Source organism: Scophthalmus maximus, chromosome 6 (assembly GCF_022379125.1).
Source record: "Scophthalmus maximus strain ysfricsl-2021 chromosome 6, ASM2237912v1, whole genome shotgun sequence".
Lineage (NCBI taxonomy): Eukaryota > Metazoa > Chordata > Actinopteri > Pleuronectiformes > Scophthalmidae > Scophthalmus > Scophthalmus maximus.
The window spans coordinates 9,566,067-9,583,042 of NC_061520.1; the positions used below are offsets into that span (position 1 = coordinate 9,566,067).

At 40.0% G+C, this 16,976-nt stretch overlaps 2 protein-coding genes across 4 annotated transcripts in view; one reads left to right on the forward strand and one right to left on the reverse strand.

Moving 5' to 3' along the window:
- The window catches only part of col2a1b (collagen, type II, alpha 1b), a 105,454-nt gene extending 100,093 nt beyond the window's left edge, over nucleotides 1-5,361 (reverse strand). Inside the window, exon 1 of the mRNA XM_047332346.1 lies at nucleotides 5,238-5,361. The gene's annotated coding sequence lies outside the window, so the exon portion shown is untranslated. The remainder of the gene's footprint in view (nucleotides 1-5,237) is intronic.
- Nucleotides 1,878-15,914, forward strand: LOC118308859 (calcium/calmodulin-dependent 3',5'-cyclic nucleotide phosphodiesterase 1B-like). Of its 3 annotated transcripts, none has more exons than XM_035630288.2 (14): nucleotides 1,878-2,125; nucleotides 4,151-4,264; nucleotides 6,341-6,523; nucleotides 6,994-7,060; nucleotides 7,195-7,311; nucleotides 7,477-7,617; nucleotides 8,077-8,177; nucleotides 9,663-9,788; nucleotides 11,287-11,388; nucleotides 11,577-11,697; nucleotides 13,851-13,932; nucleotides 14,222-14,339; nucleotides 14,953-15,089; nucleotides 15,439-15,914. In XM_035630288.2, exons 1-14 carry the CDS (start codon nucleotides 2,073-2,075, stop codon nucleotides 15,534-15,536), a joined length of 1,560 nt encoding a protein of 519 aa, XP_035486181.1. In that variant the 5' UTR covers nucleotides 1,878-2,072; the 3' UTR covers nucleotides 15,537-15,914. The 3 variants fall into 3 exon arrangements, with proteins under 3 accessions (XP_035486181.1, XP_047188304.1, XP_047188305.1); XM_047332348.1 differs by having other exon boundaries at nucleotides 1,879-2,125; nucleotides 11,574-11,697; XM_047332349.1 differs by lacking the exons at nucleotides 1,878-2,125; nucleotides 4,151-4,264 and adding an exon at nucleotides 5,264-5,492 and having other exon boundaries at nucleotides 11,574-11,697.
- The last annotated feature ends 1,062 nt before the right edge of the window (nucleotides 15,915-16,976 follow it).

Here is a 16,976-nt window from a genome sequence, read left to right on the forward strand (position 1 = left end):
TGTTGCTTTGATCAGAAACACTACTGGTAGCATCATAACTTGCTCCAAAGGACAGCAGGACCATGCAGCAGGTCAGCTGATATTAGCTCTGAGCTGTGGCTAACGGATGGTAAACTGACATTGACCATCCCCGGAGGCAAAATGCTATTGTAACTAAAATTTCAATACTAACGTGTCTTTTGAGACAACACAATCTTGTTACTGTGAACGATCCACAAACCACACTGTGCAAAGGTTTTTCATAGAGACTATTTTGTTATTGAAAAGTAGCCACAATCACGGTTGGGTCCGTGGATTGTTCTCTTCTGGAAAGAGATTGTATCACCCGCAAGACCACTCTCTTTGCTCCTCAGCAACCTCAGTGTCATGAACATCTCATTCCCATGCAGACACATGTAACATTTCAATGTGATTTATGGGGCCACAGAGCTAGATTTCTCTCTCTGAAGTGTTGAGTCTGTGAGTAATAATTACCACAGGTCATTCAGTAGACAGAGCCAGATCAGAGGGTGTATGTTCGTCATCATCAGACGGAGACTGAGGGGGTGACGGACGAATGTAGGGGAAAAAGATAACGCACTGGTTTAGAATATAAACAGAGACGTTAGATGGAGGCTGGCAGGAACACAGAGGGAAATTAGTTTACAGTTTTTAACTGACTGTAAAGGAAACTAGATGAATATCTTGTGTTGTCTTTATTAGACATCTTTAATTGACGTGACTGAATATGATTGAGTCCATTGAGTGTTTATTCTCTATCTTTATGACATGAAGCATTACTTTTGGTTAGAGAGAGGCAACTTCAAGTGACACATGGAGATGGAGAATTGTGTGTCGTAATGTTACGTCTCTTAATTTTTGTAATATGCCATGTCATGTCAAAGAGCATGGGAGCATGAGAGTCAGTCTGACCCAGCAGCCAAAGCAGGACACGCAGGGAGGACGACAGCGAGCAGGGGTTTTCCCAAGCCATGGTGGAGCTCTGCTCACTCAGTGCTCTACAAATAAAGACTAGTGATGGATTTAGGACCTGCAACTGTGAGAGACATCGACTTTCATTGTCGTGTCTGATCTTTTGGGTTTCCATTTATGGTGCTTCAATGGACACTCAAGGGTCAGACTCTTTTTGCTGCTCACAAAACACAAAACTCTAACATTTATTCATGAGGCATCTCATTAAGACTGTTTTGGCTCTGCTGTTGTAATGTAAATTGCTGATATGATCTTAACAATGATTGGAGCTTCTGTTGATTTAAGCTGCCACCGCTGGGTGTGTGTCAGCCGTTGTAGTATCTTGTTGAATTTTGTCTAGTCAAATTTCTTTTCACTTTGTGACTTTTGTAGAAAACAGCTGCTTAAATGGCACCATGTTAAAGCTGCCATTGAAAACTTATTTTTAATGTAAGGGCGGCGTTTCTACCCTACTATACTCTATTTTCTGCGAACAGCACTTAAACTATCGGGCAGTTGTGGGTGGCTTTCGAGGACAAGTTTTGTTTGTGTATTTTTGGTTACAGGGTGACTGGTGGGTTTCACTGGAAGACTCTCTATGTGTATTTCCCTGATTTGCGGCTGTCGTGGAAAATTCTCATTTGGGATTTGAGTACACACGGCTTGAAAGCCTCGCAGTCAACACTTCATCAGTGAGTCAGGTCAAGTAACTCACTTCACACAACGGGTGTATGCATATACACAAACACTTGCTCACTGACAAAGACACACAAGTCTCTCTCTCTCTCTCTCTCTCTCTCTCTCTCTCTCTCTCTCTCTCTCTCTCTCTCTCTCTCTCTCTCTCTCTCTCTCTCTCTCTCTCACACACACACACACACAAACACACACACAGAGTTTTGGCCTGCCTAACCAATCAGAGTGAACTGCAATATGTCCCCCAGAAGTGGGTGGGACAGCTGTTGAAACACAAGTCTTGTCTCAGGACGAACAAAGTTTGCGTTGGTGGTTTGGAGAACTTTTTCTGCTTACTCTTCTTTTCTGCAATAATTTTCGTTTTTCATACTGCATACTTTTTTTTTTATTGAACTCTGGGGTCCATTAGTGCACAGCTTGAGTGTGGAATGGCTGAACTGGTGCGAATCCGTAAGAAACGGCTGCAGATCCCCATCTCTAGGTAAGACAGGGTTAAGATTAGTACATATTATGTCATAATTAGTTATCTACTGTACATGCTCAGCCTCTCTGTGACTGCATAAATAAGGCTGGAGGACTTGAACCAATGTGGTTCATTTTTTTAAATGAACAGTTAAGTACTGTTTGGTGCAGTCAGGCTGTCTGGGACATATCATGATGTAGGAGTAGTTTTCTTGTTTTGCAGCAATAGAAATTTGTGACTCAAAAATACACCATGCATTGAACTGTGCTGAATCATAATGCAGTAGATTTTTTTTGGACACATCTAATAGCTGCTTTCCATTAGTTACTGCAAGGGGGAAAAAAAGATGTTTATTCCTACCTTAAAAAAAAAATCAATTTTCACAGAAAGTTATTCTTCTTCCTGAACATGTAAGGCTTTCATAGAGATTGTATCTGACTTGCAGCATGTGAACAAACACTTGTTGCTCTGTGGTTGCGCGAACACTCATCTTGCTAATACTTTTGCAGTGGGAGGGAAATGTGCTGCAGAGGTGATGGGTCATGTGGTTTTGTTTTGGTTAACACATTGATGTATGAGTGTGTGCAGGGTTCAGAGCTCTAAACCTTGATGGGTGTTTGTGGGTTATTGACAGAAAGTGACATTTATTTATGTCATGTTATTGCATTTTTACAAGTGACAATCCAAAGCACTTGATGGTGAATTGGGATAAAATCTGGTGTGGATTCAAGTTTTTGTTTCCTACTCTTTGTGAAGTACATTCTATACATACGACTTAAGATTTGTGTTGACAAAGCTGATACCATTCAGTCTTCTGTATTACTGCTCTAATTCACACTTTACGCGGTGGAGAGATTCAACAGAGTCTGCGCCAAAGGGAAATGTGTCATTTGTCTCTATAAACAAAGCTTCTCCAGTGCACTTGACAAGTAATTTCCTGTAAATGTCCTGTCAGAGGCTTTTCTCCTGCAAACTGTTGAAACAAAAAAGACTGTGCTATCACAAAAGATTACTTGAGATTGAAAGTGAGCGGTGGTATTCAGACGCATGCTATTTTTATGACTCAACAGCTTTTGGAAGCCCTTGCCAGCATGATAAACACTTGAAAAGCTGTGAGCATCTCATCCGCAGGAGTTGGCTCCACTGCGTGGCCTGGCGCAGTTTGAGCACTATCGTCCTGGTCACGGCACCATGCAGGCGGCCCACCACAATATTTCAGAGGAATTATCTGTGGCACAAATGTGCTGTCGTATCAAACAAACCTCCCTTTCAAACAGCCAGGGAGAAAACAAAATCCAATCAAAGCAGAAAGCTTCAAGTTCTAGAAAATGAGGGTGGGATCTTTCATCAGACACTGTATTAAACTATAGTGTTTTGCTTTATTCCTGATGAGATTGAAAGTACAAACTGCAGGTGGGTACAATCTAGGTGACGTGCTCAAAGCATTCATTTTTTGATCTACTGGTGATTGATGCATTTCTCTTTTGTAATCGTTTCAAAACCAAGAGTGAGCAATGTGTTCTCAGATGAAATCACAATGTGGCCCAAAAATGCAAAAACAAAATTCTTCACGGAGCCACTTTGACAAAATGTTGGTTACATAAGTCCCTGACCATGGGAAGTTTTCCCCTCATGGAAAATGTGGCACTAATGATGCCCTTTTGCCACTGGCTTTCTTAGGACCGTTTGGCATTTAGATCGCTTCCAAATGAGCTCTTTCATGAGGACATTTCTCAACCTGTTGTAAAGGCACTTCTCATTTCATTTTCTCGAGACAGTGACAAGTGCTGACAATTCACAGAGGGCTGCGGTTAGAAAGCTCCTGTCACACATCGCCATCATTTTGTTCAATTTGTATCACCTTTATGGCTGTACCCAGTGTGATTGAAGACTTTCAAGCAAACCTACTGTAACCACCAACCATTTTTCACTCTATCACATCTATCTGTCAGCGCTTTGCAGTTTTCGAGAGATGAAACTGCTGCCCAGTACTTTTAAAAAGGGCATCTTTCCCATCCAAATGAATATTTTTTTTCCTTTCAGGCTCAGGAGCATGCTGAAGCAGCTGGAGGAGAAAGATGTTGACTTTGAAGAAGTCAAAAAGAATCTGGATTTCACAGCATCGTTACTAGAGGCAGTTTACCTCGATGGAACAAGGTTTTATTAATTTACTCTTCATTTTGTCTTCATTTAATCAGGCAGTCTCAGTTACATTAAGATTGGAGTAAGGTAGAGTATAGTAGGAAAATATGCTTTTAAAAAGAAAAGTTGGTGCAAGTTGGGTGCATTAAGGGTGTGGTTCCAAGGGGTTGTCTTTTAATCAGGTGTGTTTTGGTTGTAATATGAAATAATGCCAATAAACCTATGAGTGCCATCTCCCAGCCAGGGAGTGTGTGTGTACCTTGGCATATTGCTATCACAACTGCTAAGCTGTGAAGTAAGAGAGAACTCTTTTAAGCAGGGTGAACTGAGCTGTTTGTGCTCTCCGACCTTGCCCACAAACAGACCCTCTTTGTGTTCAATAGTGTATGCACATTGTGCACAAAATAATGTAAAATAAAATAACAGTAAAATACTGCTCAATTCACTTCAGACTAGGTTTTTGTTAGTGAGTTACTCAATAGCTTTTCAATGCCTCAACCATGTACCTGACCACACCTCATTTTAAGACTAACACTTCCATGGGTGTTCAGATGGGGGCATTTAATATTTATACACTTGGTGGTAAAATGACAACTGGCAAAGACACTTGTGTCGTGATTGATCCAAGTAGTTGATCTCAGCTAACTATCGATCAGAAAGCCAATAACTATTAATTTAAAGGTCCCATATTTTACACTTTTCTCAATACAGCTGAGGTCAGGTCAGTCAGTCAATCAGAAAAAAAGGCTGTGATCGGCTGACTTGCATAGCCAGACCAACCAAATGTAAACACATAAGTTACAGTAATAATTCCCCATAAATGGAAATAACAATTAGATGAATCAAGCTATCAATATATACCTAACCTTCAGCTCACCTCAAATTCAAAAATACACACAAAACTCAGTTGGCGCACACGCGCACATGGATTGGGCCAAAACAGTTTGGCAGTTTCCCTCAACAGAGCAATACAATAAAAGTGTGGTACCTCAGTCCAACGTGCAGCTTCTGCCGTCTTGGCTGAAGAGACGTGGGCAGGTAGGTGTTCAGAGAGGGCGTGGCTTCGGTCTCCCGGTGTCCCGCGAAGATCAAGGTGGCGGACCACTGTCCAGACATGGCGGTGGTCTGTCCCGCGAAGTAGAGGGGGGTCTGGGCGTCACCGGGACAGCTCCAGCACCGTCTCACAAATCCTTCAGGTTTCCATGGCGAAAACGGCGAAACTAAAGGCTTCGGCGCAAGCTTGGTTAGCTACTCAATGGCTAAGAGTCCATTCGCTTTGCCAATGAATGCTAATACAATCAACTCGGTAGGCGAATGAGCTAACACACGTGGAGCTAATGCAAACACGTGAGCGACGGTATGATAAACTACGAGAATATGTGGAGGGAATATTCTGATTAAGACTGTCGAGTAGATAATCCGGGGACATCAACTACATATTTGTTTGCACTGACTTTACACGGACTTTTTTTTTTCACTGTGACTACGTCAGTCAAGAGTCCACACTGCACTCACACTCTACTTCCGGTCTCTGTGTGCGCATCTCAGATTTTACTCACCAATGAATGACCATTATGACTCTTCATCGCGTATACTACTTCCTCTTACTGCAAGGCAACTTTCACAATAAAAGAGGAGATTTAGAGCGATATATTTGTATGCTTTGAAACTTATTTATTACACTGTACCCTTTTCACTGTTCATGAAATGACTTTTTAAACCATATTTATAACAACATCTCATGTAGGTTTTTAATTAAGTTTAAAAAAAAATTCAATGTGTAACATTTTTAACCAGGTTATGATGTGAAGTGGGGCACGGAATTTGGATTGCCCCTAGACCTGCTTGACAATCAAAAGTAATTAGATAGATAGTAGGTATCTCACTTTCTACATTATGGGACCTTTGAAGATTTGTAGGGTTAGGGGCTATTTTCTGAATAAGCAATGAAAGATTTGCAGAACTCATTACATGTACTTTTTTTCTGCTCAGAAAAAGTCTAAGACACTGATCATTTAGTACTTTGAACCAGTGTTTTCATCGACTCCGTCTTCATACCACATTTTTGTGTGTCTGTTGTCCCTCTCTCAGGCAGTGTCTGGAGACTGAAGATGATCTTCAGCAGCTGCAGTCGGACGGCGTGCCTTCAGAGGTCACCGACTGGTTGGCGTCCACCTTCACGCAGAGGGTTCGACGGCCCGTGCGACGCTCAGACGAGAAGCCCAAGTTCCGCAGCATTGTCCATGCAGTGCAGGCTGGGATATTTGTGGAGAGGTATAACAACGCATTTGCTCATTGTATTATAGTTCAGGATCATAAAATGGTTGATTTCATGACAGATAGGGGATTTTACCAATGGACCAATGTTAAACAAATCCAGTGTAATTCTGTCAGGATGTTTGATACTTTGCAGTAGCAATGCAGCTTCTGTAGAGAAGATACAGAAGCAGTGGTGCAGCTTCATGTTTTTTTTCATGACACATCAATACAGTTAAATAAGATAAGTATTGCATTGTACCATAAAACTCTATTATATGTAGTATGTGTATGCAGTTCCAGCTGCAGAAAACACAGACAGCTGCACTGCTCTGTAAAACATTGACCTCCTTTTCTCTTTAAAACATCCTTCCAAGGGGGACAGGGACTTTGGAGAATTTATATAAACAGCTCCTTAGGCGAGTTCACTGCACAGCGTCAACATCTGAACTTTAACTGAACTCAACATAAACATTGCGTTATTCCAGGATGTTCAAGAGAGCCTACACGGCAGCCATGCCGGACCAACCTGCGGCTGTCGTAAACTGCCTCAGGGTAAGCCCCCGACTTATCATAAATCTCACAGTGAGCCGTGTGTTTATGCAATAAATCGTACATCACTAAAGATAGAGTATACGCAGCACAAGTATGCATTAATACTGCAGTCACTCTCTCCTCTTTTTCCTCAGGATGTTGACCGCTGGAACTTTGACGTGTTTGCTCTGAACTCGGCCAGCTCTGATCACGCTCTACAAACTCTTTTCTTTGAGCTGATCACAAGATATGAGCTCAACAGCCGTTTTAAGGTCTTTGAATTTTTGATTTCATGACAATTTTTCATGGATGTCAATGCTTTTGATGGAAAACCTTAGATTGTATTTGGGGTTAATTTCCAGTTTGTGGTGTTGCCAGATTACGTTTGTACAAATTACACAGACACACTTCTGATGATGATGTAATGAATTTCGCAGATCCCCATCTCGTGCCTGGCAGAGTTCCTGTCTGCACTCGAGAGAGGATACTGCAGACATAGCAACCCCTACCACAGCCATGTTCATGCAGCTGATGTGACTCAAACACTGCACTGTCTGCTGCTGCGCTCTGGACTTGTGGTACACTGCACACACACTTTATTTTGATTATCATATTGGTCAACTGCCTCATCATAGTTTTTCTCATTTCCAGCAAACCCTTATGAAAAGATCAAAACCAACAATATTTTGTTTCATTATCTTTTCCGCTCTTCCTAATATATCTGTGACACTCAGGCCCAAACCCATTCAAAAATAATAATGCGTGGATGTTCGTGTACGATTTGGTGCGGTTTGATTGAATTTAAGGTGACTCTTGGTCCATGGTGGAGGTATGTGCTCTACTGAGTGTCATTCTGTCTCTGTTTTAAGGAAAATGGACAGATCAGTTACTTGTTCCTTGATCGAACATCTCTAACTAAATCATGACTCTGACATGTTGCAACTGTTTGTTATTACTAACATGTAAGGCATGTACAAGCTGCTACAGATAAAGTTTATTTTAATGTTCATTTGTTTTGTCTCTTGTATCTAAAAAAGCACTGGCTGACCGAGCTCGAGGTGATGGCATCGCTATTTGCTGCGGCGATCCATGACTATGAACACACGGGAACCACAAACAACTTTCACATCCACACAAAGTAAGCCCTTTTTCTGACAAACATTTTATTAACCCTCTCTTAGAAAAACACCAGCTTTATATATATATATGCATATATATATATATATGCAATATCCTGTTGTGAAACAGTAAAGTAGTACAAGATTTCAGCGGATAAATATAAATGGCAAGGTAGTTTAAGAAAAGAGAGAGAGAGAGAGCAGTCTAAAGCAAACATATTTTAATGGAAGGAACACAGTATTTTTAGATGTTGATTTTCCACATAAGAGAGCTGAAGAACGCAGTCTCTTGGCACCCATCATCATCATTAAGCGTTATACTGGGAAAAGAGCACAAAGATGCTTGTCCATGAAAAGAGTACATGTCTTGTTTATTGTATCTAAGCAGCATCTATCTTAAAGTCACACTCCACCCTAAATATATCAAACACTGTAAAACACTCACCTCATTAAAAACGGGTTATTATAGCCTTGTAGTTTGTTACTTCATGAAGAGTATTGGTGTCCAGTGGTTGAATTCATATTCTTTACAAATAAAGTTTTCACCATGGGGAAATAAAAATGTTTGCCCCAAACACTTAACATTTCACCATCATATACAATACACAATGAACAGCTTGATGTTGTGCAGCACATGGATCCTTCAAGCTCTGCACGTCTCAGCTGGATGACATTTGCAGATTTTATGTTTGTCGAATAAAAATTAGGTCCAAAGAGCAATGAAATATAATGGTTTCAGTGTGTGGTTTGGTACTGTAGCATTTTATGGGTACTATACAGGTAGTTTCCTATAATTTCATAAAAAGGGCCAGTTAAGATAAGTCGTTGGTAAAGTCATATAAATGTTTGTCAAAATGAACAGTCATTTAGTGGTAATTATGGGTAATTATAGCTAATATATTCTGTTCCGGGGGGATTTTTTATCTTAACAATGATTATTACCAAATTACATTAATTTTACCAGGCCACTACTAGACATTATTAGGAAATAATGGACCCATCAAAGCAAGTGACGACTATGTTTTTTTCCACCATGAAATCTTCCATGAAATCCATGAAGTCATTATTAGAGACCATTGAATGAACTCAAGCTGGCCACTGAAACTACAAACTTTCTCCCAAAGGACATTTAAAACTCAACTGAGTGTTGAATGGAAGACTTTTCCCAGTGTAGTTAGTTACCCATTTCAACAGTCTAATCAAGTAGATTTTGTAAATGACTGGACAAAGGATGCCTGTCTGAGAAATTAGTTAATTACCTTGCTAAAGTGAGTCATTGATACCCACTGTGCCAGTTTTAAAAAACACCCCACTTCCTCTGTAGCACTTTTGAATTCATCATTATAGACCTGCAGTCATACGCATTTAATTACTCCCTGAAGACTTAACTTTTATCTTGTCCTCACCACCTCCATCCTGTCCTATTACAGCGTTTGTACATTGGCACCGTACTCTCTCCCTGTCTCCTTCCTCTCATGCTTCCTCATGCACTTTCTGTTTTCCAGGTCAGAGTTTGCGTTGATCTACAACGACCGAGCGGTACAGGAAAGCCATCACCTGAGTGCAGCATTTCGGCTGCTGCAGGACGATCAAATGAACATCTTCATTAATTTGACACGAGAGGAGTGGATGTAAGATCACAAGATTTATAATGACAGAAAATAATAACTTAAACATTCAAATTGGATAAAAGTTTACAGGAAAAATCGAATGTAGTAAAAAAGGTTTTGTTCTTTGTTTTTCCGTTTATATGTTGGTATGACACGATGTTACGGGACATCCAACATGGCAACGATGCCCTTTAACCTACAGAGGTTTTTAAACCACCTAGTATGAATACAGTAAATGCCCATATAGTCAAAGAGTCCAGCATGAACTAAATGTATATTTTTCTTATTGACAATAAATCCCATGAAAAAGACTGAAAACTTCCTACTGATAAATATCATCAGTGGAGCAAAGTCTGATGGGTCAGTAGCTTTTTGTCTGTGCCATAGATTTTCCAAACCCCCCCCCCCCCCCCCCCCCCCACACACACACACACACACACCATACTGTAATTACTCACCGGACTACCAAATGTGTATCCATCCGCATCTGAAAATAATCCCATACAAATACACTTACTATTCCTATTAGAATAACATTTGCTAAAAACTACAACGCCTAAATGGTTTTTGTTTTTATGAAGCTATATAGGTTCTACTTGAATAATAAAGAGTGAGGTTGGAGTTGGGTGTCACAAACAGTGTAGAGAAGTCAGAAAATATTGAGACACAGTAACATGGCATATGTTGACAGTAGGAAATTACAAAAGAACACATCAACTGCAAATGCACCATTATTGGAGTATACATCTAGGGAGGCATATTGATGGGGACAAAAGCCCCATGACAGGAACCTAATTGTCCATCTGTCAAGGATTGTCCTTGTGAGCTGCTCCGCCTGCCCACCCTGATCTTTGACCTCCTGAGATAAAATGCCTCCTTTATGAATCAATAATGGATAACATTACTATCGCTGCCTAATGACTAATTCACTTGTCAGCAGTGATATAGTGAATGAGTCACATGTGCTTTTCACCAACTAGCAGAGATGTGGTCATTAAGCTAAAATTGTCATTTTTTTATGATTTACATTGGCAACTAAGGTAAAAGTCAAATTTGGCTAATTGAACTAGAAGGTTCACTTTCTGTTTATTCTGTAAGAACAACCTTGTCTACAGTAAAGCACAGATGGTGATTTCAAAATACCCACACTGTATATACTCTACAGTTTTTGTATTAATAGTGGTTGATGAAGCTTCATGTGTCACAGATACAGTATGTGACTTTGTTATTTATGGAAGAGCTCTGCAGATATCACCAAAGATAAACGCCAGCAGCATACTCTACTGGGCTTTTTTCTAGCAGTCATTGTTACCATGGGAACAAGAGAATCCATCAGGAAATCTAATAAGGTTGCAACCTCACTGCGCCATCCTGCCTGCCTTTTTAACACTAGTCCTTTGCCATCATGCAAGGTCAACAAGTAAAGTGTGTGTGTGTGTTTGTGTGTGTGTGTGTGTGTGTGTGTGCGCCTGCGTGTGTGTGCGCCTGCGTGTGTTTGTGCGTGCGTGCGCGTTCACAGGGAGCTGCGGTCACTGGTGATAGAGATGGTGTTGTCCACAGACATGTCCTCCCACCTCCTCCAAGTCAAAGCGATGAAATCCTGCCTACAACAACAAGAGCGGTAACACTGATGGACTGTGCTTGTTGCTCGCACTGTGTTGCATCATCAACAGGTCACAAAGTGAATGACCACAGCAGATTCAGACAAATTACTGTCACGCTGACTGGTGTTAAGTTTGCTTTTCATACACGTCTGGGAGCACAACAACAAAAACAAGAAATCACATGCATTATGCTTTTTTACAGCAGGATTGACAAGCCCAAAGCACTGTCTCTGTTACTCCACACGGCTGACATAAGCCATCCATCCAAGCCCTGGGCACTGCACTCTCGCTGGACCAAAGCCCTGATGGAGGAGTTTTTCAGACAGGTAGGAAATCTGCTCTTCTTCATCTCTTTTGTCTTCTCTTCTCCTCTCTTCTCTTACTTTCAGCATTCGTATGATCACACTTACAGATTAAACAGAATTTAGAATGCTGCAATGGGTAATCATTTGTCTTGGTAAAAGGAATAGTTTTCACTTTTTACAAGATACACTTATTCACTGTCTTGCGGACAGTGGCATGAATGGCCTGATACCACTGTCGTGTCGCTGCAGTAATTATATATAGCTGGAGTCAGCAGATGGTTAGCTGAGCTTAGCATAGCGATACTGGAAGCAGGCGAAAACAACAAACTCTAAATAATGCTGTTTGCTGTAGCTCAATTCTCAGCTACTGTATATGGTGTGGTTTGCTCGTATGCTAAACTTTAGGTTTGGGATTTGAATTCAAATGGAAACCAAAAAGGAGAGATTTAGCTTAATGTCACAGAAGGATTCAGGAAACAAGAAAATAATCATATTTTAGAGGATAAAACCATTAAAATGATTAGGTATTTTTGGTCAAATCTGAAAAATACATTTGAATGAAAAATTATCATAAATTGTATTTAAGCTCTATTGAAGAAAACCAGTAAATCATCATGTAGGAATATACCAATAACATAACATATGACTGACACACACACACACACACCATACTGTAATTACTCACCGGACTACCAAATGTGTATCCATCCGCATCTGAAAATAATCCCATACAAATCCACTATCTATTCCTATTAGAATTACATTTGCTAAAAGCTACAATGCCCAAATGTTTTTTTTATGAAACAATATAGGTTCTACTTGAATAATAAAGAGTGAGGTTGGAGTTGGGTGTCACACACAGTGTAGAGAAGTCAGAAAATATTGAGACACAGTATTATGGCATATGTTGACAGTAAGAAAATAAATATTAATATAATACAGTAATAACAAAAAAAAGAGGAGAAAAACCTTATGGTATCTTTGGTACCAGATTTGCGTTTACGTTACTGTGTTGTTTTTGCCTCAGGGTTTGTGTCAGTGTGGTCAAAGTCTTTTTGTGAATGCGGATGTCAGATCTTAAGCTTAACATTTTTCCTGAAGATTGGTAAGGAAATGTATTCTCTTCTTTGGAGCTGCAGTGTGCTCAAATCATTTGTGCTATGTTCTCTTCTGTTCTTTTACATTTTTTCTACCTCTGACTGGTTTGATCTGTTATCATCTCAGCGTGATTGGTGCATCAAAAGGTTGAACACTTAATAGCAGCTTTGTAAATGACTCATCCGAGTCTAAAAGTCAGAGTGGGAAACCTTCAAAGACCCTGTTTATGACAGAGTAAAAACAACAACCCCACAGGTAGAGTATTAAGTAGAGATGGTTAGAGAGAGGAAAGCCTTTTTAAAAAATGTTGCTGAAGCCAGATTAGATCTTAGAAACTTATTCCAAATGGAAGCCTGTAAAACATCTGCTGAGACTGAATGAGTCAGATATGTACCAAACCATTTGATGTTGTTAAAATCTACAAAGCACGGAGGAAAAACTGAGTTTAGAAGTTTGTTCTTATGCAGTTAGGACAGCTGGGATAATCCCCCACGATAGGAGAACAAAAATATGACGAGGCAGTTCAGAAGAAAGTCACAAGAATGAGAAAGACAGCGCAGAATTTTCCATTTCTTTGGAATAAAATCAGTTGGCTCCCACTTGTGGATGGAATTGGATAGTAAATGTGAAAAGCAGATAAGATGACCTGTAACCTTCTGTGGAGCCAGAGGTTGTGGAGGTGCTTTAACATGTTTCTCTGATAGTCTCAATTGAATTTGTAAGAAGCTAATGACGTTGTTTCTACTGAAGGTTAAAGGAATATACAGCTCAATAGGGCTCGTGCTGGGCATTGGGAGGCTGGTACTTTGACTGACTGTTATTACAGTCAATGCAGCAATGACTTGCTGTATGTTGTCATCTCCTCTCTGTGTCTCGTCTGTTTTCACTGCCTGGACTTCAAAAAGAAATAGAATGGAGGAGGTGTTGGGCAGTCCTGTTTCATGTGAGAAACTTCACTCTTTGAACAAGTCACAGGTTACCAGGGTTGGAACCAAATAACCTTTGGGGAGTTATGTCTGGTTGATGTGTGGGATGCCCTTTAAGATATCTTCTCTCTCTCTTTCTATCTTTGTGAGGGTGATAGAGAGGCGGAGCTCGGTCTACCCTTCTCTCCTCTGTGTGATCGAAAAAGCACTCTGGTTGCCGAGTCCCAGATTGGTACGTCTCCCAAAAACCTTCTGAAACCTGTTTTCTTGACCGTGATGTCTTTTGTGAAAAAACATTCTTCCTGTGGGGAACAATTTTGTTCCTTTTTCCGAATGTAACAAGCCACTCAGTGTATAGTTCATGCTGGTCTGTTTTTTTTAAGGCTCAGTGCTGAGAGATATGACCTTTAAAATCACTGAACTTCATTTGAATTTCTTCGCTGACGTAACAGAAATTGCATGACAGAATTCCAATTTTTACAGCTTAGAAAGTGCTTATGTGCCATCATTTGCTCTCGCAGGTTTCATAGACTTCATTGTGTATCCTACATTCTCTCTGCTGACGGACATGGCGGAAAAGATTGTTATCCCTTTGGTGGAGGAGAATCCAGGTCCACCAGACCCCTGTAACAGAAACAGGTATACACAGAGACAAGGCAAACAAGACAGTGACACCAGTTGGAAGCGTATTCAAAAATGTGGTTATGGTACTGAATGATAAGGTAATGTACATTTTGCAAAGTTTTGGGGAAATACATTGGCTCACTAATTAACTTTTTGTGGTTTTACTGGGTGAATGTGGGGGACAATTTCTCAGCAAAGAGAACTATTTGGTGACTTAATTGCATAGGGACAACAATCACATGTTTTCATTTTTACACATTTTTTTTACAGATTAGATACAATGTGATAATTAGCGGGTTTTGGAATTGCTGGAATGAATTTATTTACCAGTTACCTCAAGTCATTAGTGCTAGAATTAGATAAATAGCTTCTGGTTGTAGCTTTACATTTCAGGAACAAGACATAAGACTAATATCCATCTTCTCATCCAATTCTTGGCACGGAATTGAATAATAGAGTCTCATAAAGTCTAAAGCTATCCCTTTGAGAGGACACGTCAAGTAAACACAAGAATGGCATGGAGAAAATATATAGAAACAATTATCTGAACCTCATTGTGTGAAATTAATCAAGAAAACAAATGGGAAAAAAGGGAAGCTAAAAAAATGAAATTGTTGTTTCTCAATAGTAATCTGTGGAAGGAGAGCTCCAGAGGTCTTCAGTGGAGCCTCGCTCACATCACAGCCGAGCTGGTGAGCTTCCGCTCCACATGGACACGACACACCGAAGACAACAAGCTCAAATGGAAGGAAAGTGGCTCCAATGGTATGTAAACACATTATATGAGTTCATTTACATTGTGAGTGCACAGTATGTCTTAATGAGGAAACAAAGGATCTTAACATGCCTTACCACAGGAAAAAATGCAAAAACACACCCAACCAACAAAACAAAAGTTTGACAGATGTTTTATTTCTTGTTTTTTAAAGATAAGTGATTGATTTGTCAGAGACAAAGCCCCTCGGCTCCATAAATGTGCCCAGCTCTTGATTTGATTTGTTATATACACTAATTTCAGAGCGATCCCTCGAGGAGATTAATAGATGCAGATATCGTTTCCCTGTCAGCTGAACAAAACATTCTTATGCCTTTCCCAATATTCTTGATCCTCCAGGATTTTCAGATCCCACACTGACAACAGAACAGAGGTCAAGACAAGAGGAGCTGTCAGAAAAATTCCAGCAAGAGCCCACGAAACATACAAACCAGTAGACAGGGCCTCATTTGTGATATGTACTTTTAAAAGAATCTCTACCAAGGTTAACTGAGGTTAACATGGAGTCACTGTTTGTAACAAAACGACAATGCCTTCTTATATTATGATTGAGAGATGGAGCGGTGGTTGGCGATGGTGTGAAAGATTAAGATCATCTTCCCAAGGTAAGATGCAGAAATGTCCTCATGTCTTATTCCAAGTGTAGTATATACTATGCTAATTTAAATGCAACGTCTACATGCTGGTCATGTTATACAGTATAGTCCATGTAATTAATTTAATTTGCTACCTAAACACTTGTAAGGAACATTTTACCTTTTATAGTTTGAACAGTACACAAATCATTTAATCATACAATAAACCTCGAAACAGTGTTTGTCATGTGTGACTAATGCAGTACAGAGACCAATATATAGGCTTTCTTTATGCAACTGTTAAACATGCTTTATTGGATCCTCCTTATTTTTCAAATTCACGTTCCCATTTTTAAAACCTGTGCCGGTGCCTGCTGCTGTAAACCATTCTTTTCAGTTCTCTGCTCTCCCAGCAGGAGGGGCTATGGAGCATAGTGAGACAACTGTGCCCCAGGGCTACCCAGAGGCCTCGGCTTCAAACACAATTTCCAATTCTCACAAGTGTCAGTAAAGCAGTTTACAATTACATTTACGGCCTTCTTCATTTTAGGGGGCAAACAGGAAAATGTACCTTTGTTCTATATTTGATTCGACGGGGGGATTTAACCTAACAAATAACACAGAACAATGACTGAAGACACAGTTCTGTTACTGCTCTGTGTAATGTGCATGGTCTAAAGTATGCATGTCTTGCTCACACGGTTGCAACCCAACCCCCCCCAACACACGCAAACACATACATAAGTAGCAATGCTGTAAATGCAATGTACAACACAGGCATGACGTTTCTTGCTTGCTGTATGTGTGTGCATGTATTTGCTTTACTGTATCCCAGCGTAAAAAAAAAAGAGATGCTCAGGTTGTCCTGCATTTGTTAAAAAAAAGACTCACTGCTTTTCTTGAGTCAAATTTAAAAAGTACAAGATCAGAATGATAATGAAGTCAATCACAGCCTGTGCACCTCTGGCGATGACAGCAAACATTTGCACCAAAGCTGATCAGTCTCACACATTCAAAGGCCACTAGTATCTGTGTAGATCACATGTAGCTTAAATGTCTGCAGTGTCCCCAAAGATATTTGTGAAAAACGGTTCTGTTGATGAAAAATGTATGTGTCTTTTACGCTCCTGGCACCGAGTACATTGCATTATTTATTGGCAGACGGCCTATTTTTAGGATAAAGCCAAAGTGAACCTCAACTAAACACATTACCAGTGGCGCAATGTCAGATACTGTTAGTTCAGTTCATGTCAAGTTTATATATATACATATATATATATATATATATATATATATATATAT